We start from the raw sequence: 23,502 nt of genomic DNA, 5'->3' as shown, positions 1-23,502 counted from the left end.
GCGTAAACTATCGTACGTAACCATAGATAGATAATAACAACAGTTTTGTTATTATATATATACTAGCTGGCCCGACAGACGTCGTCCTGTCCTATTGTAGTTTTATGTCACATGCTCGCTCATTTTCAAGATGAGCTCGTTCGCATAGCTCAATCACGTCCTGGTTGAAGTTCGTTCGCTACGCTCACTCACCTTTAGGTTGGAGCTCGTTCGCTGCGCTCACTTGCCTTCAGGTTAGCTCGTTCGCTACGCTAACTCGCCTCCAGGTTGAAGTTTGTTCGCTACGCTCACTCACCTTTTGGTTGCAAATTAGCTGTTCTCATAAATTAAAAATAAATATAGTGCTGCACCCTGTTGGTAAACCTATTAACTTTTTAATGCTATTGAACATCACAGAATCAAATTGTTTAGTTGCACCAGCTGTTAAGATTCTTTAATTCCATTTAAATATGAGTACTCATAAGGTTAACATGGGAAACTCCAGAGCCACTTGGGCGGAGCCCTATTGACGGATCTGCACCAAACTTCACACAAACCATCCTTGAATAATGCTTAATAATGCCTGAAAGTTTCGTTACAATCTGTAGAGCGGTTTTGGAGTCCATAAAGGAAAAACATACAAATATACAAACATACATTGGATTTTATATATATATAGATGTACGTAACCCGTCCAAAATGTGTGTACCGGACTCGTAAGGTAATCCCGTACTCGACTTCGTCTCGCACGGGAACGACCTCACTCGTCCGGGAAACACTTATTTTTAGATTTAAAAGCTTAAAGATTTAAACTGCTTTAAAAGCTGATTTTAAAGTTATGGTATTTGGGAGGCTGAGAGAGTAGTGTTTTTTGATAATCGCATTGTTAATGCTGACGCTCCCTCTTACGCCAACCAAGAATGGGGAACAATATCTCGAAACCATGCCGTTCAGAAACACAATAAATATGACAAAGCAGCCGAAGACATCAGAGGAAGCTTCACACCATTAATATGTTCCATGGAAGGAGTCCCCCACAAAGAATCTGAAGTGTTTCAGAGGAGAACAAGCGAAGCCCTGGCTGTAAAATGGAGAAAACCATACTCCCAAATTATCGGATGGTTGAGGATCCAAAGCCAGCTTTCCATCATTCGAGCAGTTTCGCTTAGGCTACGGGGAACTAGACGAAAAATTTGAAGCATTCAATTTGAAGATGGTGCCGCAATTCCCCCATTGCTCTATTGTTAACATAATCAATTATGCAATGGCCATAGTTATGTCTGTAAAATGTTATGTTTACATTTTTTTCCTATGATAATAAAAATTCTGTTTCTTATTTTTAGATTCAAGAACTAAGTATACTATTATGATACTATTAACTATTATACTATTACCATATTATGCTATTTATTATAATAGGCCTTTATTAGAAAAAAAAAAAAAAAAAAAAACTGGAACTGGAACGAAACAGACTGAGATCGGAGGGGAGAGGTGAGAAGGCGAGCCTTTCAAGACCGGAAAATGCCGCGTATCTGCGCATGCGCAAGTAAGCGTTATTCGTAGCACTTGTAACAGCTGCAGCTGTTTCAGAAAATCACACTAGTATCTTCACTGCAACTCTTGCAACAATCTACTTGAAACTGGAACGGTTCTCCCGCACTTAACTCCAAACCATTTAATTACTGTAACTGAATGAAGAATTTTACAGATTATGTTTATGTATGTGTTACTTTACTTACTGTAACCTCTGGCACCTCCTTTATTTTATAAAACAAATTTTAAGTAACTTGGGTGAGCTACGTTACCGTTATCATCTATTCATCTATCTTCATTGTACCCAAACATGTTTTCCAAAAGAGAAGATCCCAATTCTCATTTCATTTTTAATGGTCTAAGCTTTTTGAGAATTATTGGCATCTTGCTTACAATGAAATTTATAACAAAATGTAAATGTTCAACAACGCTAATACATAATAATTTATTTTATTCACTAGCGCTTTCAGAAACTAGGTTTCAATTCAAAAGCGCTAGTGAATAAAACAAATTATTTTATTGGCCTTGCCTTGTTGAACATAGCTGGCTTATTAATTGGAATACTTCTGTACTTCTCGTCCATAAACTAAAAATATACTTTTCCACATAAACTACAAAGTACTCCAGTGTTATTGATGTCTTCCATTCGTATTTCTCAGAATCTTCGCATTGAAGAAGGAGCACATCATCGATAATAAATGACCTCCGCAACACAGCAGCAATCAAAATCTATCAATAACATTAACCCCAACTTCAACTCAGACATAACTCGATCATAACATAAAGAATAACAAACGATATGAATAATAATTATGAGGAACTATAGTTGCAGTTGCAGTGCAGTCAAGATAAATACTACGACAACGACGCTAGTTAGTGGTTAGTGACCGTGACTTTCTGAAATAGCTGCTGCTACGCCACCAGTTACTAGCGCATGCGCAGAAGCGCGGCATTTTCCGGTCTTGAAAGGCTCGCGTGAGAAGGAGTGACAGAGCAGACGGAGTCGGAGAGACGACTCTAGAGGACTGGACTGGAGACTGGACGGACAACCGAGATTGATTTGAGATTGGGATTGAGACTTCTAAACTTTGTCTGCTACTGCTAGTGCTCTTAGCAGCACAAGCCTAAGTATTTTATTTTTACCAAATTATTATGTCTTAACTCTTTAACGTTTAAAGAGTGTTTATTATATTATACTCTATATAATATGTTTATAAATCATCCATTACTCAGTAAAATCCATGTGATCCCCTAAATAGATTTAGGATAAACAATTAATTAATTGTCTTTGAAAAGATAGGCCTACTGTACAAACTAACCTTAGGGTTAACTTTGGTTAATATATTTAAAACTTGTAGGCCTACTCAAATAGTATTTAATACATTTTTATGTAGTGTACTGAACAGTGTAAAAGCTTCTATACAATGAACAATTTAAATTGTTTAAGCATGAAACCAAGGTGGCAAGAACATTTCAACAGTTTATGGGCTTGTGAAAGAAGTGAAAATATTGCATCTAGAGATGGTGTTCAAACTCTGTTTGATAGACTAATTGCCAACAAGGTAAGTCCTATATTTTGTTGTTCCAGGCTTAAGTATAGACTAATCAATAATCTTTGTATATAGGTAAAATTAGGGAGGTTAGACTTTCATCTGTTGTAAAAAACAACCGAATGAAAATAAGTTTAAGTTATCAATCCATATTTTTGTTCGATTATTTCATTCGATATATTGTTTGGTTAGTTTGGTCAGGTAACTTACCGTAGATTATTTTTGACAACCGATATGAAAGTCTACCTGGTAGGGACGTTCCGTTACTGGTTTGCAGCCGATATTTGGTATCGATACAGTATCAAATCAAAAGTATCGATAGGCCTACCCGATATTATCGGACCTAAAGTTAGGAAACATAAAAGCAGTTTAAATTTGGAATGGATTCTCAAAAGAAGGGAAATTATTGCGATGAGGGTGACCAAGAGTTCCATAGTAGGCCTAATTTAAATAAATCATTAGAAACTAGATTAGTTTCTACTTGTACACAAGAGATATATAGCGACCCTGGTTCCCAAACAACGAAAGTCGGTCAAATGGCCCGGGGTGTCAGGGTAGCGGCCCTGGTTCCCGAAACGATAAAACGGCGAGCTAATGTCAAGGGATCGTGCCTCGATCGCTAGTAACAAAGAACGGCGAATACGGTCGGTCAAGTGACCCGGGGTGTCAGGGTAACGGCCCTGGTTCCCAAAACGAAGAATCGAAGAACGGCGAATACGGTCGGTCAAGTGACCCGGGGAGTCAGGGTAGCGGCCCTGGTTCCCAAAACGATGAAACGACGAGCTAGTGTCGAGGGGTCGTGCCTCGATCGCTAGTAACGAATAACGGCGAATACGGTCGGTCAAGTGACCCGGGGTGGCAGGGTAACGGCCCTGGTTCCCAAAACGAAGAAACGAGGAACGGCGAATACGGTTGGTCAAGTGACCCGGGGTGTCAGGGTAGTGGCCCTGGTTCCCAAAACGATGAAACGGCGAGCTAGCGTTGAGGGATCGTGCCTAGATCGCTAGTAACGAAGAACGGCGAATACGGTCGGTCAAGTGACCCGGGGTGGCAGGGTAACGGCCCTGGTTCCCAAAACTATGAAAGTCGATCAAGTAACTCGGGGTGTCAGGGTAGTGACCCTGGTTCCCAAAACTATGAAAAGTCAATCAAGTAACTCGGGGTGTCAGAGTATCGACCCTGGTTCCCAAAACTATGAAACGACGCTGGGTGTCAGGGGAGCGACCCTGGTTCCCAATACGATTAAAGCTTAAAGGGCTAACCTCTAGTGATAGTGGCTCTATGACTAGCTATAAATAAAATCGATGAAGTGACCCTGGGTGTCAGAGGAGCGACCCTGGTTCCAAGAATAACTTAAATCTGCAAATAACCTATATGCAAAACTAAAATGCAAACAAAAGTATACTCTCCTATTAATTAACGAAAACGAAATAATCCTTAAAGCAACGATGGAATGTCGCCGTCCAAACGAAGGTATGAGCGGTAAAGTGTAGCTACAGTGTTACTAACGTCTAACTAAAAGGTATACTGCACTCACCGGGGAGGATGTGACTAACTCGGCTGGTAGCTGGGACGAGACTGACCAACTGAGCTCTCCGTTGCCGCTCGCTCTTGCCTTCCCCCACCCCGCTCGCGGCCCGACACTAGCGCCTGGCGAGGTAGCGGCCGTTCCGAGGATCGTCTGGGATGAGGAGGGGTCAACGTTTCCTCAGCCCAGTACTTTTCCACTCCATTCACTACTACTTCCATAATCCAAAACAAATAAATCGATCTTCTCTCCTTGTTCACTATGCATTTATTTTGTATAAGGTCAAAATTTTTTAGGTGTCAATTTTTGACCGTTACAACGGGTTGCGTAAAATATTAGGGATTGGGCCATGAACGCGGGAGACGATGATGTTATCTGATGATGTCCTAGGTTTGCTTGCAATCACGGTAGACTATGATAATGTTTCCATGACTATGGGAAGTATTCACGATTTTGCCGTGATCACGAAGACGATGATGACGCCTTGGTACCTCGGAAAATGCCGTGCCAAGCTAAAGTGCAAGTTTAGGGGGTAATACATGTGATAATGTTTTTTTAAAGATTGTTGGGAGAGGGGGCCCGGCGAACAAACTTGTGGGGGGCCTGCGGGCTCTTATCGCCTCCACTGATCCATCCATCCATACATCCAAACTTTCACACTTAGCCTATAATATTAGTAGGATTGGTTTAGTGATTACAAATTATTATTGTAATACTAACTTATTACAGAGTTTTGTAACTGAAAGAAGTAGCCTGTTGATATGAATTTATACGAAGATATAATTTTGTTTAAACAATATTAACTCAGAAAAAGGAACAGAGAGCTAAACAAGACATTATAAAATATGAGCCAGTTATGCCACATAGTTACAATACAAGACGTAAAAAGGATATTTTAACTTCAACCTATAAACTGGAATTCTTCAAAAAGAACCCAAATTTAGCTTGATCACCAATTCTAAGGAAATTGCCTGCCTCCGTAAAGGAGGCAGGAATGAAAGGAATCAGATTATAAATCATTTAAAGCTAAATTTAAAAAATATTTATAGGAAAGCGCCTTATACAATGGAGGAACTCATTGAATAAATATTTATTAATAATCTTTTAGTACTTAAAATAATAAAATACTTTAGTGAGTCGGTGGCTCAGTTGGTAGCATCGCGGACTTCGGGCCCAAGGCAGCGATGTCGTGGGTTCGGATCGTGGTCACTGCCGATAACATTTTATCAGTACAGTTCACCTTTGTACTGTACCGGCTCACTCCTTGGTTTGCTGTAAACGATCCACGCACGGGCGCTTAGCCTATGTGGACGGGCAAATGCAAGGTTAAAAGAGGCCACCAACCTCTTAAAAAAAAAAAACCTACATCTACAGATGTAGTAGCGCCACTCCTACTACATTAGTTCAGTATGAGCTCAGCCATTGCAGGGGAAAGTTATAATCGTTGCCAGCCTTATAGCTTAGAAAGCGAGCTTTATTTTGGTGTAGGTTGGTACAAAAATTTCCTGAAAAATCCCGTCTGGCAATGCTTTTGTGTTTTGGGGATTTTCCCTCTTCGAGCCACATTACAAAGACACTGGCTGTACGCAGCACAATCACCGCTGCTCTTTGTTTTACTCATCAAGATGAAATATTTGAATGCCAATCGCGTTCGCTCATTCGGAGGCGCGCCGGGGGCCACCATTGGCGAGCGCCTGTTTGATTGTATGCCACACTGAACGTGTTAACTAGGGTAGCCTATGCAGTTTAGATAATCTTAGTGATGGGAACTATTTAATAGAAACAAACGATTCATTCCGGTTTTTGCTGGTCGATTCATCCGATGGTTACTTTAATTTCATCCTGGTGAATTATCAACTCTATTGAATCAACCATTCCAAGTATCTGTAAAACACTTGTTCCAAAAAGCATTTGTCCTGCATTTTCATTTGTTTGAATGACAAATTACTACATTTTTTTTTAAAATCCTGTAACGTTCCAACTTATAGCAGACCGAGTGCCAATAAGGATTTATTTAAACTAGCTGTTACCCACGGGCTTCATCCCGTTTGACTTCATAAGTATTAATAAAACTATTGATTGGTTAAGTTAAGCTGAAATAAACCAAATAAAATACAGTAATACAATCAAATAATCACACAATTTTAATAAGGTAGGTAATCAATTAAAAGATTAACATACAAATAAGTAGAGCTGAGGTATTTTTAACATTAGATAGGCCTATATGGAATGTTAGCTTTAGAAATGAATTATGACCTTAAAGGGAAATTTATGGAATAATAAATAGATCTGCGCAAGGTTTCTCGTTATGAAAAACATTTTAAATTTATGATTTATGGGGGTGTGACTTGTAGTTTTCTCAAAGGTTCGGTACTTTGGGATTTATATATGGATTTCGGATTTTGATTTTTGGATTTTTTTGAGGATTTATTTTGTGATCTTTGTAAGCATTAATAATAGCAAGCATTTTTTGTTAATAATAAGAGAGAATTGGTTCTACTAATTTGTTTATAACACTCAGTCTACTTAGGCTATGTTATGCATACGTCTATGTTAGGATTAGGCAAAGTTTGATAGATTAATTGCAATAAAAGTAGGCCTCAGAACATTTTCATACTACTTGAAATTAATATTCTTTTAAATTATTGATGTCATAATAATTTAAAATGTCAATATAACTTATTTCCCCCCTAAATAATAGGTTTTTAAACTTGATATTTTTAAGGAAATATTTTAATAAAAATCAATTCAAGCAAATGTAAATTCGCATAGTCGGCAGCAGGGTTTAAAAGCTGTGGTAACATTTTTAGCATTTTGCTATACACAACTGAAAAATGCTAGGTAGGCCTAAATTTTTTTGCAGGCTATAGCTAATTTGCTACAACAAATAAAATTGAATATGTTAATGTTCAAACATGTAAAATTACTAGCACATTTCTTGAAAATGCTTAAAGAATAATATTTTTGCTGCAGTTTCATCCCAGCGTATACACTGGTCGGCAGGTTTGCTGAGGATGGGGTATTAGATAATTCGCTTATTAACTGGAAACTGAAAAAAGGTAACATTGACTTAAGGAACTAGTTTCTTTTGATATTACCACTTAAAAAAAATTAAAACATATTTTCTAGGAATTGATTCCTGTGCCGACACCAAGCAGTGGTGCTGTGGAAACTGTAGGATTTCCAGCAGTTCCATATGACAGCGATGCTGAGCTGGAACAATATGTGACATCACTCTTAGCGGCCCAACTGCGTCTTGCTAGGTCTGCAAGGGCTAAAACTACCTACTCCATAATCCTCAAGCAAAGACTTACGATTTTTCAGAGAATTTTACATGCTTTTCAAGCAAAATATCATGTTAAAGACAAGGTACTAATCTGTTTAATAACATTACTATGTAAATATTGTCCTAGTGTTTAGAATAATTTTCGCTTCACTGGTGTGCATACCCACAGTTTAAATTTTGCGAGGCTGTTTGTTATAGATTGTAATGGGCTCATTCATCCATTGCCTTTTGAGAACAGACACAGAAAAACAAGATTGTTTTGAACTATTCAAGGGTAATTTTCTTGCTTGAAATAATTTCATATTTGGAAATAATTTGCTCTGTGTGATTGGTTTTATTTGATACCACAAACATTAAGGCAAAAACTTTTATTCAGAAAAAAAGTTGTAATTTATATCAGATGCTATAAAGATCAGAAATGGCTATTATCAGGAATTCATTAAGCAAATACACATAGTTAATAAACTTTTCACAAAACAGACTATTAGAAATCACTATTTTCATTTTCAGGAATTCATCAGGCAAATGCACGTTACCATTGACTATACACAGACTATATTTTTCTGTGTATAGTCAATGACGTTGGCCTAATTCATGGTAATGGTCATTGCTCAATTTCTCCACAGGGTAAACCACAAGGATACTCAGGCAGTGAGGGTGAGATGCGTGGAGAGACATCGGACAGTCAGCTGATCACAGAACAATCTGTGAGCGGATCTCAAGCTCTGCTGGAGATTGCTGTACGCTCAGGACTGTCGCTCATCTTCGCTCTTCTCAGACAGAACTGGGGCTCAACTGCTGGCGCTGGTATGTAGGCTCATGTTATCATTGATATGTGACCAATGAAATTCATTTCTTTCTCTCTTTTCTTATAATATGTATGACCTAATGATGACCTAAATACATAACCTGGCCAAATAACTGTATACGCGTATACTCCAATCAGTTCCAATAAGAGGTTAAAAGTTATTTAGTGTTCCTCCTAATTTGTTGCAGGTTCAGTAAATATATGCTGTGAGATGCTAGTAAGTGCGCTCACAGTTGTCCGAAGTCTGCCTCCGTTGTCACTCGCCAACGAGAACCACATCTCTGGGCTGGGGGCAGAGACACTGACTCACGTTGGGAGCTTTCTCAAACAGATGGCTGTGCCTAACTCAGGAGCAGATGTCAAAGGTGAGCTGGAGATACATCGGTTGATCGAACAGTATTGATCTATGTTCTAAAACTATGGAACTGTTGAAGTGATTCAAGATTCATTCAGCCGTTCGGTTTTTTACAATAGGCCAAGTCACTAAAACTAAACTAAAAATAACAAAAAAGAGATGCATTTCCTCTTCACTCACAAACAAAAACTCCAATGAGCACACCATGCAAAATAAATAAATAGATAAAACTGTAAAACATAGGGGGAGGAGAAAATATGTAAAATTAACAAAACAGGGAAAAAAGCAAAACGTAAAACATAAAATATGGTGTGTATGGAGCTACAGGTCTTAAAATAAAGGCTGAGATGAACTTATGCCTTAGTTGCATGACTGTCCTAGTGAATAATATTTAGTGTAGGATATTATGACAGAATTTCAACTTGGTTGGTTCAGAAACTGTTGCAAATTAGTTTTGTGACAGGACATGAATACAAGAGTAATATGAGATGACTTTCATAATGCAAGGTAGATTAATAAAGATGTGATAGGAAGACATATGACTCTGTATCCAATCCCTATTAGATACTCTCTTGACAATAAAACAATCCGTAAATTAGTTCACATGATCTGTAGTTAATTTTGTACTCTTACTTTGCCCTTTCAATATTAAAAATTAAGATAAAAAAAAATTTTCAATGAAATACGTTTTATGTGTAAAACAGAATAATTCATTTTAAATTGCAACATATGAGTTTCTTTTTATCATCACTGATGTTTGACAGGTCAACTACTGGCGTCAGAGCTACTGTTGGGACTGGCAGTACAGCGTGGCTCTCTCCGCTACTTGCTTGAGTGGGTTGAGATGGCTTTAGACAGTGGCGGCAACATCGCAACACAAGAGTTTCTCACCATTCTTCGTCAGATGAGGACAATAACTGCCAGCGGGGCACAGAGAGAGCTCAATGTTGCCGCTGTGTCAACCCAGAGCTCCACCATGCCACTGTACAAGGCTGCACTTATGTTGATGGACGAGGTAGTGTATTGTGGCTTTCTGTGTAAAAATGTCATATTTGTTTAGTTCTGGGGTTTTCTATGGATATTTAAATTTCAATCAAGAGCAAGGGTACAAGTAAAATAGAATGGTCAAATTTTCCTGGTTGTTATCCAAGTTATTTGGTGTTATCGTTATTATTATTCACGGAAACGGAAAGTAAATAAAAGATATGTCTTATAACACTTAAAACATATATTTACGCTTATACTGTTACTCACAAGACGGTAAATATACAAAAAAGATGTAAATATACATCTTTCAGTACACCGTATAACAGATGTAAATACGCGTTATGTTTGGACGCAACTACAGTCAACACACAGGCTCGCTGCCCATGTCGGCTTATTCCTTATAAATATGTACGCTAATGCAAATGTTAATTTTATTCTTTTCTTTAAAATTCACTTATGTTTTTTCTCCTTTAAATATTTGTGTACAAATTATGTAAATACTTTGTTGGAATAAAGCTTTAATTCATTCATTCATTCAATAACAAACAATAAAAATGGCTACCACTGAACTGACTGAACTCTTCATTACTCCCCTCCCCTGTGGCCGGTAGATATGCTGGTCTCTAGCGGTCAATGCTGCAAGCAAAAATAGCCGGGCGGCGGGCGGGAGCTCAAGTCGGTCTGAATCAACCCGAACTCGCACAAACTATCACTGTCTGCCATGGCGATGACTTCGTGCATGATTCATGATAAATAATTCATATTATGGTACCTATTTTTTCTTCATATTATCCATTATTTAGAGGGGGGGGCTTATATTCGCCCCTGTTTGTATGTGATTATCAGTTGTTTACACTCTTGCAGTCTATACAAGGATGATGTTGTTGCAGCTGGTGAGGCTGGCCTGCGACTACACACATTGTGAAGGTGAAGTGTGCAACTCAGAGTCTGCCTTGCCACAGGAGAAGTGTGAAGTGTATGTTTGGGGCAGCAACACTTCACATCAACTGGCCAAGAAGAACCAGGAGAAGATCTTGGTGCCCAAGCTGGCAAGGGCTTTCCAGAATGTTCAACAGGTATTTATTTATTTACATAAATTCAAACAGTTATTTTGCCAAAAGTTAGTTTTACACAACAAAATGATTTAACAACAAGAAAATAAATAGTTGTTATCCTCCATGTAATTTCAGGTGGAAGCAGGACAATACTGTACGTTTGTGATACACACTAATGGAGAGGTGAGTGCGTGTGGCAAAGGCAGCTACGGCAGACTGGGCCTGGGGGACTCCAACAACCAGCCAAAACCTAAGAAACTAGAGGTGAGCGAGAAGATGAAGAAGCTTTCATCGTCCAAGGGCAGCGACGGACACACATTGGCTTTGTCTGAGGATGGCAACGTGTACAGTTGGGGGGATGGTGAGTCAAAATTTATTTCCTCAAAATTTAAGATTTTTTTAGGAAAGTAGGCGTGGTTGAATAGGAACATATTATTGTGATATATACACACACTGATCTGCAGGTAAAGATTGAACTTTTAAAAAAGCTCAGTAACTACGGTAAAACATATCAATTATATGTGAAACGAATATAAATTGTTTTTTTTTGTTTTTGCTTTACTACAGTGCTTTATGTTGTGGGATTATTTTTCCTTATTTACTTTATTTGTACGTTTTTCTACAAAATAAATGTTTGAGTAAGCTTATCATTTGAAAATTGAATCGTATGGATACATTATTTCTATACATGCATCAGCACCTCATATCATTTGCACTAGGCCTTATAAGTTAGCCTAGCCTTAAAGAAAGATATTTTTTCAAAATGAAATGAAATGAAATATTATTTATTTATACAGGCAAAAGTTAGGGCCACATGGCCCTTTCTTACACTTAACCTGTCATAAATATAACACATATATTTTAACAATTACATTTATATACAACAAAAACAAAATCTAAATCATGGATACAGAAACATTAACAAAAGAAAATAACTTACATTTTAAACCGTACAAAAATAATCTTCCTGTCTCCCTCTCTCTCTCTCTCACACACACACACGCACACACACCAAGCACATCTGTCAGTGACCAACCAGCGTACAAGCCCCTAGGACAAACCAACCATGGCCATACGTTCAAAATACATATTTTTTAGCGCCGCCAAAATAAGAGTTTCAATTGAGCTATGTTCCTGAAACCAAAGACGAATGTGTAACTATTTTATACAACAGAATTAAAGATCAAATTTTTTGCTTCAGTGTCCTCTACGTTGCGAACAGCAGTTAGTAAACAATAAATCACTGTCACCAGCCATGCCCAGGCCCACTCAAGGTCATAGACCCTCCCCTCTTATCCAGTTTTGCAATACAATGCTCCAATTATTGCAGAACAAATTGTGTAACAAAGCATGAAAGTAGAATAAAAAAACATATTTTTTTGTTCAAAAACTGAAAACTATTAAAGATTATTTTCAAAGAAGTTAATTGACGGTAGTTTGTGTGTTGTGAATATTTTATTTGATCTTAATTAAATACTAGATCTTCTTTGTATTTACGAGTCTCATTGTGATCAAATACGTGTGTTATTCATCGTGATTTCTGTCAAATATAACATTAAGTTATGTTTTAGTGCAATATAAACAATTAATTACCATAATTTAACACTACATTGTATTTCAATACACTTAATAGTATTTTGTTGATTAACCGTGATTTTAGGTATCCAGGAAGCCTACTGTAAGATTATTTTTAAAAATGTGATATACATCTGCATTTTAAAGTTGTGATGTATATTACCAATAGTTACTTAGTTTGTTACTTCAGTTAGAATTGTATAGCCTACTTGTTAACTTGTGCAGGTGACTATGGTAAGCTGGGCCATGGGATGAGTACAACACAGAAGCAGCCCAAGTTGATAGACGCACTTCCATTCAGCAGCAAAGTGATCACACACATCAGTGCAGGCTACAGACACAGTGCTGCAGTCACTAGTGAGGGTGAACTGTACACGTGGGGCGAGGGGGACCACGGCCGACTAGGTGAATAAACCTCTGACACTTTATACTCAAACACACTCAGTAGGCATAATCCCACACTTGATTGTCCAACACATACAATTATTCAACACTTGATAGTCTGTAACAGGTAACAATAAAAGTTCTGGGGGGGGGGGGTTAAGATTCTACAGGGTGCTTTGAAAAGAATGCCGGGATTTTAAATGGTAATTGCTTGGATACTATTCAAGGTAAATAAACATTTTATACGTCAAATTGAAGCTAAAATAACTAAGTTTTGTTTCCCATGTAGCAAGGGAGGGAACTTTTACCGTGGCATGCGTAAAATAGGTGCAGGGTGATAGGCCGCTATTGTGACTCTGACTCATACACCTGACGCCAGTTGCCAGAACGACGTTTACGGCACAACAGAAGGCACAGATTTTAATCTGTAGTTCGCAGAGTTTATATCCATTGTTAATTAAACTCATCTACTTGATGATAAAGACTTTTGAAGCTGGTTTAATGAGTTTCGTGGCACCGAAGTGTTTTGAAAAGACATTCGCCTGGCCGGCTAAACAAGCGATGACATAGTCGAAGAAATCCGATAATTCTGCATCAGAAGCCTAAAAAAATCTATTGCCCGACAAAGTCTTCAGTTTAACAAACCTAAATTGGTCACTTTATGATGTCATCTATACAAGATAGAGATTTGTGCCAAAAAAGATTCAGTTTTAAGACATCAGATAAACCCCCCGATCGCCCTAAGAGTAAGGACTTTGTCAGTTTTACGCTCATATAAGATTTATGAAAATCTGAATTTTATTAAATCATTCCGAATTGTATGAAAGAACGAGAAAAAAACTTTATTTTTTCCCTTCAATTTGACGTTTAAATCGTTTGGGCAACGACCGTTTGAAATCCCGGCATTCTTTTAAAAACACCCTGTAAATAAGCTCTACAAATATTTGTGAGTAGGGCTAGTGACCTGGTAAGGGGACTAGCTATAGGCCGTCAGAGACCTAACCTATAGGTGAACTAGGGATAACCTCTCTTCTAGCAAAATCACTGGTGACACTGTTCTTGAGTTAAATAAGTCATAGTATTGTGTAGTTGTTTACAAAACAGGTGCTAAACTAGTTTTTCTGTTATCATGTCACACTCAATTGTGCTACAAATTGTGTTTGAGTCTCATGTACTTCCAGTTACAGTTCCCAGTCTAGTTTTATACTTCTTGCAGTGATCATAGTTTAGAAAAAGTACATTACTGTAATTTGCTTGATTATTTGTCAATTTAACTGTGTATTGTCTCTTTTACATTTGAACTTTTGTAATACAGGTAAGGTTTGGCAAGTCTCATACGTTTACATTTTTCTCTTTTTTAAAAAGTGCCACCTTCCTACAGTGAGTTTCAGAAATAACCAATTGGAAATAGCAAAACTAAGCATTGTTGAAGTATTGATGCAGTATTTCATTCATATTTATTCCTACTGTATTTGACATTTTTACAAATTTTCACATTTTACCCGACCTTTTAGGTTATTAAACTATGAGGGTCGGTAAAAAGAGGGCCTACTGTATTGACTAGAAAACTAATAATGGTTATTTGGGTTAACAACAGGTCACGGTGACGGCAATGGTCGTAACGTTCCTACATTGGTGCGAGACATCAATGGTGTAGGGTCTGCATCTTGTGGAGCAGCCCACACTTTGGCACTGTCATCTGACGGCCGGACTGTGTGGTCTTTCGGATCCGGGGACCAGGGGAAGCTTGGCCACGGTGATACTGTCAGGCAGCATAGGCCCAAGGTCATAGAGGCCCTACAGGGAGTGTATGTACGGAAGGTGGCGGCTGGCAGTCAGTTCAGTCTGGCTCTCACGTCTAATGGTCAGGTGAGTTTTGATATTGACTTTATATAATCCGATAGACCCCCAAAGCAGAACAACGAGCGACGCTGCGACATTGTCGCGGACACGAAACGCCGAGAAACGCGGGCCTGCGGACACATTTACGGAGTCATAACGACGATCGCGCCGTGGCCGCGATTATTGGACCGACGATCGCACCGTGACCGCGAGTCATAACGACGATCGGGCTGTGACCGCGAAGTCATACCGACAGTCACGCCGTGACCGCGGAGTCATAACGACGATCGCGCCGTGACCGCGGAGTCCTACCGACGATCGCGCCGTGACCGCAGAGTCCTACCGACGATCGCGCCGTGACCGCGGAGTCATACTGACGATCATGCCGTGATGGCGGAGTCATGCTGACGATCGAGCCGTGACCGCGAGTCATACCGACGATCGCGCCGTGACCGCGAGTCATGACGACGATCGCACCGTGACCGTGGAGTCATACCGACGATAACCCCGTGACCGCGGAGTCATACCGACGATCGCGCCGTGACCGTGGAGTCATACCGACGATAACCCCGTGACCGCGAAGTCCTATCGACGATCGCGCCGTGACCGCGGAGTCATGCTGACGATCGAGCCGTGACCGCGAGTCATACCGACGATCGCGCCGTGACCGCGAGTCATGACGACGATCGCACCGTGACCGTGGAGTCATACCGACGATAACCCCGTGACCGCGGAGTCATACCGACGATAACCCCGTGACCGCGGAGTCATACCGACGATCGTGCCGTGACCGTGGAGTCATACCGACGATAACCCCGTGACCGCGAGTCATACCGACGATCGCGCCGTGACCGCGAGTCATGACGACGATCGCGCCGTGACCGTGAGTTCTACAGACGATCACCCCGTGACCCGCGAGTCACAAGTTTCTATAGGTACCTGTAAATTGTTACCCATTTTTTGTAGATGTTTTTATAGATCAGTGCCACAAATGGTAAAAATTGATTTCGTATGTCTTTTTTGGTAACTGCAATACAGTACTTTTTTTATGCTTAGAAAAAAATCCTGTCCCATCCCGTCCCGAAAATTGGGAAGGAAATAAAAATCCTGTCCCGTCCCGTCTGAACTAAAATTTCAATCCCGTCCATCCCTAGTGTGTTTATATAAAAAAACTATAGTACATTTAAAGTTTTACTTCTGAAGACCTTGTTAACACTTGTTAAGGTATGTGTATATATATATATATATATATATATATACGTTTTTAAAAAAAAGTAAATTTAAATAACCTGATTATGCCTACCCCTTAATAGTTTTTTAGTTTTTTGTTTTAAAAGTAGGCTAGATACAAGTTATTGAAATTTACTTATTTTATTTAACTATATTACTAGTAGCCCTAAAGAGTGAATATATATATACCGGTATATAAGTCATTATTTAGCTTTTTAGTTTTAGCGCTTGCGGACACATTTTGAGGTTTTCACAGGCCGTTGCAGACACGTAGGAACCATTCTGCTTCGGGGCGATAGACATCCGATTATTGGGACCAAATGTTCCAATAGTCCCAAATAACCAAACGTGTGTTTTTTACTTTAAAAAATCCTATTTAGTTCAACGAGCTGCTCATAGTGTCTGCTAGTGTCAACACTATATTTTCTCTTAGTTTTTTATCCTTTGCTAAATTGATGTGACTTAAAAGATGCTATAGTTACTGATACAATCTCTCATCCATTCAGTTACAAGGACAGACTTAACTAACTGTCTCTGATTAATGTTGGTAATTGAACATGTTGGGTAGGTGCTGGCCTGGGGCAGTAGTGCTTGTCTGGGCAGTGGAGGCCCCGATGCCACGTCTATGACACCACGCCTGATAGATGACTTGGCAGGGCTGAGGATTGTAGACATCTCTACGGGTGACTCTCATTGTCTGGCACTCACCCATGACTGTGAAGTGAGTAAGAGATTGAAATAGGCCTAACACAATGCATTGTTTTAAAAAACAGGAATTTTGGTGTAGCTCTTTTCACTTTCTCTCCCTACACAACCTAAATCATGCTGTAAGACTTGTGTTGTTACAGACAAAACTATATAATTTTAAATTTTACAGTATTTTATGCTGTTATTATTATGTTTAATTTTATTTGAATTACTATTTAGAATTAGGGGTCTGCAGTGCACCCATAAAGTCAGTACGTACGGTTCTGTCCTAATTACCGTCGTCGGGTACGGTACAGTATTTTACTCAGTACAATTTCGGTTTGGTATAGACTATAACAATTATTACTTTCAATTCTCTGTCGTTGGTTTGGAGCACATAAAAAGGTTTATCAGATGTTTGTTTAGGATTTTCATAATTTATTACTAGGGTAATGGTGCAATAAATCACCCAATTAGCAGTCCCAAAACCATTAATATTTTATCACGTCAATAATTGTTGCAGGCAGGTCAAGTACTTCTAAGAACTCATTGAGTCAGTAGTTTAGCTCAGTTTTATCCTTTTTATTCCTTTACAACTTGATTTACCATGATTTATGATTTATTACTAGCGTAATTTAATGTTCAAAGAAAAAGTCAGAATAGAAATACTAGAAAGGCAAAACAATAGTTAGAAGGGTGGGAGGAGTTGGGCAATGGGCTACAGCGAGTGGAGATGGCAAGGGGGGAGGGGAGGGTACAACCTTGACTAGAGGGCTGGCTTGGCCAAGGATTCCAATAGCAGGACAATGATACAAAGTTGTATTTCGGGAATCCTTTGTTCGATTTGACTTCAGATTCTCTTTTTCTGTGTTGAAACTAGAAACTTTGAACCATCAAAAATATCATTTGAATTAACTAAAAAAAAATGTATGCCATGATTTGGATTTTTTCATCAAAATAACATTGCACAATCATGATATTTAGGTCATTGGCCTTTATTAAACATCTGGTTGTGTTGTTTCAGAAGAGAAGAATAATTATAAATTGTTGTAGTTGAAAACATTTATTTTGTAAACTGATAAAACATTAGATAACTCATAAAGATAACAACATCAAATGTCATAATTCTTCCATTCAATTTGACAAATAAAGACCTTGAATGTTGATCCTTTTTTTCTCAATGTTTCCTAAAATTTCGGTAACATAATTAAGTGGTAGGGAGCTACGTCTTGTGAATATGGTGGATTTACCAACACGGGATCCCATGTTTGACCAAAATTGACTTATCTATCAGTGCAATGTGGGCTGGGGCATTGTCCTGATGAAGAATCCATGAGTATTTCTTCCACAATCCTGGTTGCTTTCTTATATGCTCACTGAAAGTTGCTAGAACTTCAACATGATATTCTTTGCTGGCAGTTAAACAGTTTGACCTTTAGGATTCAATTTACCAATTTAATTCCATTGATTTAGAGAAAAAAACACATGATTCATCATATCATTAAATCAATACATTTCAATTATATCATCAAAATTAACACGACCTTAAATTTTCATTTAAACATTTGAGCTTTCTTCAGTCTTGATGAATCTGGACTCTTCCTGGAATTGATTAGGCCTAAATTTCTGGGCCATAGGTAAAAAACCCATGATTTATCACATTTAGTAACTCAGTCGTAACAGTTTATGGTCTATCTTGATGTTTTCAAAGTGTCAGAACAAATTTCCAGAGCTAAATTAATGGACCTGTATGCTGCAGGTGTTTGCATGGGGCAACAACGCCATGGGTCAGTGTGGTCAAGGCCACTCTACCAGTCCTGTAGTGAGGCCCAGGCGAGTGCTTGGACTGGAGGGTGTCAAGATACATCAGATCTCTGCTGGCACCAGCCACTCAGTTGTATGGACCTCACTGCCTACTGACAGGTGGGTAAAAAATATGTATATAGGATCATAAATGGTTTTCCAGACACAAACTTATCAAGGATAGAAGATTGCAACAGCTAGTTGTACAATTTATGTTAATTCGCCACTTGGTTTATGCCCTGTCTCTATACAATTTGTGCAACAAAGGACAGGTAATTGTAAAACATTAAAATTTTTAAGCCTGCCTATTTCATTACAGAAAAAGTTGTCAAGAAATACCTAGACCGTGAGGATAAAACCCCTCATAGGCTGTAGAACACAACTAACAAATTTTTTTGGAATTAAAAGGACTTGGAAGTTATGACAGCCGTAGTTGCTGCAACATTGTTAAAATGGTATAATCATGGTGCCATCATTAACATGTTCTGTGATCACAGCGCCATTGATAATATCTTCTGCAATCGCAATGCCATCATCGACATGTCTCAGGGATCATGGCACCATCGTAAATATCTTCCGTCATTACGGTGCCATCAATAACATAACCCCAATCATAATGCCATTGTTAACATAACCTGTGATCACGACGCCATCGTGAAACTCCCACGATCATTGCGCTATGTCAATATGCCCTTGCGTTCGCAGTAGTGATGTGTCAAAATCAAATCTCAAATCTCAAAACCATCAAAACTTTGGAAAAGTTTCGGTTTCGAGATTCGATCATGGAGTTTCGAGATTCAAAAGTTTCGAAATACGAAGTTTTGGCACTTATATTTTTGAAAATGATGACATTTTTGTGTCATTATTATTAACATTGTTTACACACAAGCTAGTAGCAATCGAGCAAACAGATCTCCATTAACACTAATGAAACAAGTAAATTGTATTCTGAACTGCAAAAGGCATCTTAAATACTGGAACAGCTTAGAATTCAGTTTCATATCGATATTCGATATTTATTAAACACAAAAAAATATTGACCACTAAATGTTCTAATTAAGGTAATATTTATGTTTATTTCAATGTCGAGAGTTTCATTTATTTAAATGTTAGTTGTTTATAAAAACAATATGTTATTTTTGGTTTGAAGTTTATCTGTCACATTTATGTTATTATGTCTGGATCAGGAGTCAATCTCTTTCAGTTTTGATCGCATAATCATAATGAAAATGTTATCATTACTTGTATTTAATTTTTAGCAACCTTGACCAGATTGCTTGAAAAAGTTTCGTGTTCAAGTGTTCAGATTCGAGATTCGGGATTCGATTTTTTATGTTTCGGTTTTGGTTTCGAGATTTGAAATTTCTGGTTTTGACCATCACTAGTTCGCAGTAACATTGTTAACATCCCTCCCAATAACAGCGAATTCGTGAACATCTCTCATGGCCACGGAGACATAATCATCGTCACCCGCCATACCGGCGACAACTCCTGTGATCGCGGAGACGGTCTTCGTCACTCGTAACGTGGCTAAATCACCAAAGGTTAGCAAAAATTTTTCCTGCGAAGATCCCGAATTAAATGTTACTCCTTCCCATATCTAGAGAGTAAATTTGTCCCAAATAGTTCTTGTAATTTCATAAATCAAGTTACTTTTTTATTGAGAAACTTGCTTATGTAAGGTGTAGTCTACGAGATTACAAATTATTTTTACTTTTGGAAAAAACCATGAAGATTTTTTATAAAGTGTTTTAGTTTGTGTAGCTTATGTGACAAAACTAAAATCCAGGGGCTCACAGTGTTCAATTGAATTAGATTAGTTTTGAATTCCAACGGACATTTCTTATAAATCTACTTTGAAGACCGGCACTAGGACCAAGATGTCAATGGGATTTTGTTTGACTTTTTCTTGTGTATCTATATAAGCCCCAGGACTTATACACTTTACACACCCAGGACTTATTGTATTTTTCCAGACAAGCTGTCTGAACTCCATAACATAACTAATAACCCCCTCCCTTCTTCTAGTTATTTAAGGGATATTTTAGTGGGCCATTTTAACCAAGGAGTATGTGCCCATAGAATGGTCCATGTGTGGTCCATTCGGTACTTTACTATAATTTTGTATATTTCAACAGATCTGTTATCACATGGCACCGCCCTTTCTGTGTTGATCTTCAAGAGGCCTCTTTCTCTCTAATGAGATCTTTCTTGGAAAAATACTGCGAAAGCTTTCAGGCTGAACCACCGGCTCCCTTCCCTTCTAACAGGTAAATAGTATTTAACTGCCCTATGTGTAAATGTATAAAACACAGCCTATGCAGTGCATAAAAGCCATGTGTTAATCAGCAATACCACTTATTACCTTGAACTATGTTGTTTGACCTCTGATAGTTCAAGCATCTGCTTATTTTACCATGGATATTTTAAATTTCCTTTGTTAAATTCTGTATTTTTTAGATTATTCAAATGTAAATATATTAAGGTATCCTTAGTCTCTGCATAGCAAAATACCGTTTGTGCTCTGTTCTGTCTTAAAAATGTGTGGACAATTATTCTACGTTGTTTGTAATTGCAGTGGTTTGAGTTTTAAGCAAACTAATACCTTCAGTTCTTTTTTGAACCCAGTTACTTATTTTACTTCTATGAAACCTATTCATTCTTTCTATATTCTTACTCCTTTATGGATGATAATTTTAGATTTTGAGACCTGAATTTTGATAGGAAATGAAATTATGTCTCATCCTAACTGATGCTGTTTTATACCAGGGAGCATGAACAGTTTGTACGGCTGTGTCTGAAACTACTGTGTGCTCACCTGTCGCTGGCCACCACCGGTGCTACACCGTCCGCCTCAGTGCTGGGAGATCAGGCTACAGCGCTGCGCCATCTGCTGTTCAGGTTAGTACTCTTAGAGGTATAACAGCTGTACAAAAAAAATAATCTTGAGATTATTGGTTTTGATGTATTGGAACTGACCTTTGGTCCTTGGTCATTAAGATTTTCACTGATCACCTTAAACCGATGAGGACTTTTGGTAAGATTTTAAATAAATGGTTCTAGCCAACAATGAGCTGATCTTAGCCAGTAACGGAACTCTCATCACATTCGTTCAACAAACGTCTTCGCTCATTATCTCCATGAACTGTGTATTCTAGTAGACTAAGGGGAATGTTGCTGAAAGTCAACAGTCCCGGAAGATCAAATAATTTATACCTGTGCCGCTAGGTCAAAAACTACAATGTTTGCAGTGTCTGTAGATCAAAAGTTCCAGTAAGTCAAATAGTACAGCCCGAGCTAAAAACGTAGTCTATGTTAAAGCAATTGACTTATTGGGAATTTGACCTAATGCAACAGCAGTTTTAATATAACGAAATAAGGTAAAATACAAGTTCAGTTTCGCTGAGTCAACAGTGCCGGAAGATCAAAAGCAATAAAACAAAACGTCGATTCGATTCAGTGTAAAGTAGACCTCCTGCAACGCTTACTACATCAACAAAACTCGCTTTTAGTTACTTCGTGTTTTGTCATAATTAGAATAGAGCTAAAATTATCATATTTGGTACATAGCTTATCTATTAATGCTTCTTGCCAACTGTTTGGTCAACACTGTAAATAGGTATAGTTTATGTAATGAAAAGCCTTTCGTCAAAATTTGTGGCATAAAATACACGCAAGGACGATCTGAAAATTTCTGGTTATTATATACGTTTGTAAAAGGAGATCCATTTAATTGTAGAACTATTTTATGAGTTATAATGTAGTCTACATATAAACTGTGTAAATGTATTACGCCTCGGAAGGGTTGAAACCTGTCCAAACTATCATATAAATTATTAAAACGTAAATGGGATTTTTTCACGATTCTGAATCAACCAGACGATGGATTTTCATTAGTTTTGTGTTGAAAGAAAGATAATTTTGAGAACTAGGGAATGTCAAAGCCATAATTATAATTAAGGGTCCCAGTTTTTTAGAAATTAAGTTTTATTTTTAAAAAGTCTAGCAGCCGACGCTAACCTTCTAAGCCAGCTTTTAGTACAATATAATTTGCTTAACATAACAGCTGTAAACATTCAGCATCTGTGACACAAATTCAGCATTTGGAAACAAATTTAAAGATATAATTAGAGTTGACTTATTTATACTATGTGTAATGCTGACCATTGATACATTCAATTCTTAGGTATGAGGATGGCAGATTAATTAAATATGCATAGTAAAATAAAAGGATGTTCAAATTATTTTTTAAAGGAATCTTTGTAATCATCGATTTGTTTTAGTCCCATATAATTTGTTTTAACTAACAGCTGGTTGAATGTAATATTGTTCTTTAAGGTAAATGCACCAGTAGCTGACAGTGCTCCAGAAGCTGACAGTTTGAGTTTCTTAACATTATAATGTGGTCTCTTAAAAATATTTACACATGATTGCATTGTTAGAAGAACATATGTTTATCCTTGATTTGTTTACAAAAAAATCAGTGAAATTTAGCCCATACTCGCGGAATGGTGGTGGTTTGAAAGCGACCCTGTCTGTACACATCACATTTAGTCGATTCCCTTAATGAAATTGTTAAGAAAGTAAGTTTGGTTTTTTGTCATTTCGCTAAATTTCTTAAATAGTATTAATGATTAGGCTCATTATTTTTATCAATTATACCTTTGTTGACAATTTCATGAAAAATTGGGGTGTTAGGGGTTTTGGATTTAAAATTATATCAATGTCAGGCTTTGGTACACAAAAGCCATACAAGTTCCACTAGCTGACAGGGGATATTTGCTACTTGCACAATATTAAATTGGTTTTACCCATCGACATTTGCATGTTATTTATAATTTATGTGATCTCACATTTTTATAAAATGATTTTACTTTTTTAATTTATAAGCCAAATTATC

The 23,502-nt window shown here is 37.9% G+C and overlaps 1 protein-coding gene across 1 annotated transcript in view; it reads left to right on the top strand.

Moving 5' to 3' along the window:
* Positions 1 to 2,797: 2,797 nt before the first annotated feature.
* Positions 2,798 to 23,502, top strand: part of LOC129003700 (probable E3 ubiquitin-protein ligase HERC1) — a 133,944-nt gene continuing 113,239 nt past the window's right edge. Inside the window, exons 1-13 of the mRNA XM_054431998.1 lie at positions 2,798 to 3,074; positions 7,720 to 7,959; positions 8,503 to 8,683; positions 8,873 to 9,049; positions 9,804 to 10,054; positions 10,917 to 11,102; positions 11,217 to 11,442; positions 12,882 to 13,061; positions 14,638 to 14,909; positions 16,681 to 16,833; positions 18,559 to 18,722; positions 20,741 to 20,872; positions 21,372 to 21,503. Coding sequence (XP_054287973.1) covers positions 2,937 to 3,074; positions 7,720 to 7,959; positions 8,503 to 8,683; positions 8,873 to 9,049; positions 9,804 to 10,054; positions 10,917 to 11,102; positions 11,217 to 11,442; positions 12,882 to 13,061; positions 14,638 to 14,909; positions 16,681 to 16,833; positions 18,559 to 18,722; positions 20,741 to 20,872; positions 21,372 to 21,503 — 2,432 coding nt within the window. The 5' untranslated portion in view covers positions 2,798 to 2,936. The remainder of the gene's footprint in view (positions 3,075 to 7,719; positions 7,960 to 8,502; positions 8,684 to 8,872; positions 9,050 to 9,803; positions 10,055 to 10,916; positions 11,103 to 11,216; positions 11,443 to 12,881; positions 13,062 to 14,637; positions 14,910 to 16,680; positions 16,834 to 18,558; positions 18,723 to 20,740; positions 20,873 to 21,371; positions 21,504 to 23,502) is intronic.

The sequence above is a fragment of the Macrosteles quadrilineatus genome, unplaced genomic scaffold, assembly GCF_028750875.1.
Source record: "Macrosteles quadrilineatus isolate MER2022 unplaced genomic scaffold, UCM_ALF_1.0 Scaffold_9__3_contigs__length_116548681, whole genome shotgun sequence".
Classification (NCBI taxonomy): domain Eukaryota; kingdom Metazoa; phylum Arthropoda; class Insecta; order Hemiptera; family Cicadellidae; genus Macrosteles; species Macrosteles quadrilineatus.
The sequence above is the reverse complement of the archived record's forward strand: the minus strand, read 5'-3'. Positions and strand labels throughout refer to the sequence as shown.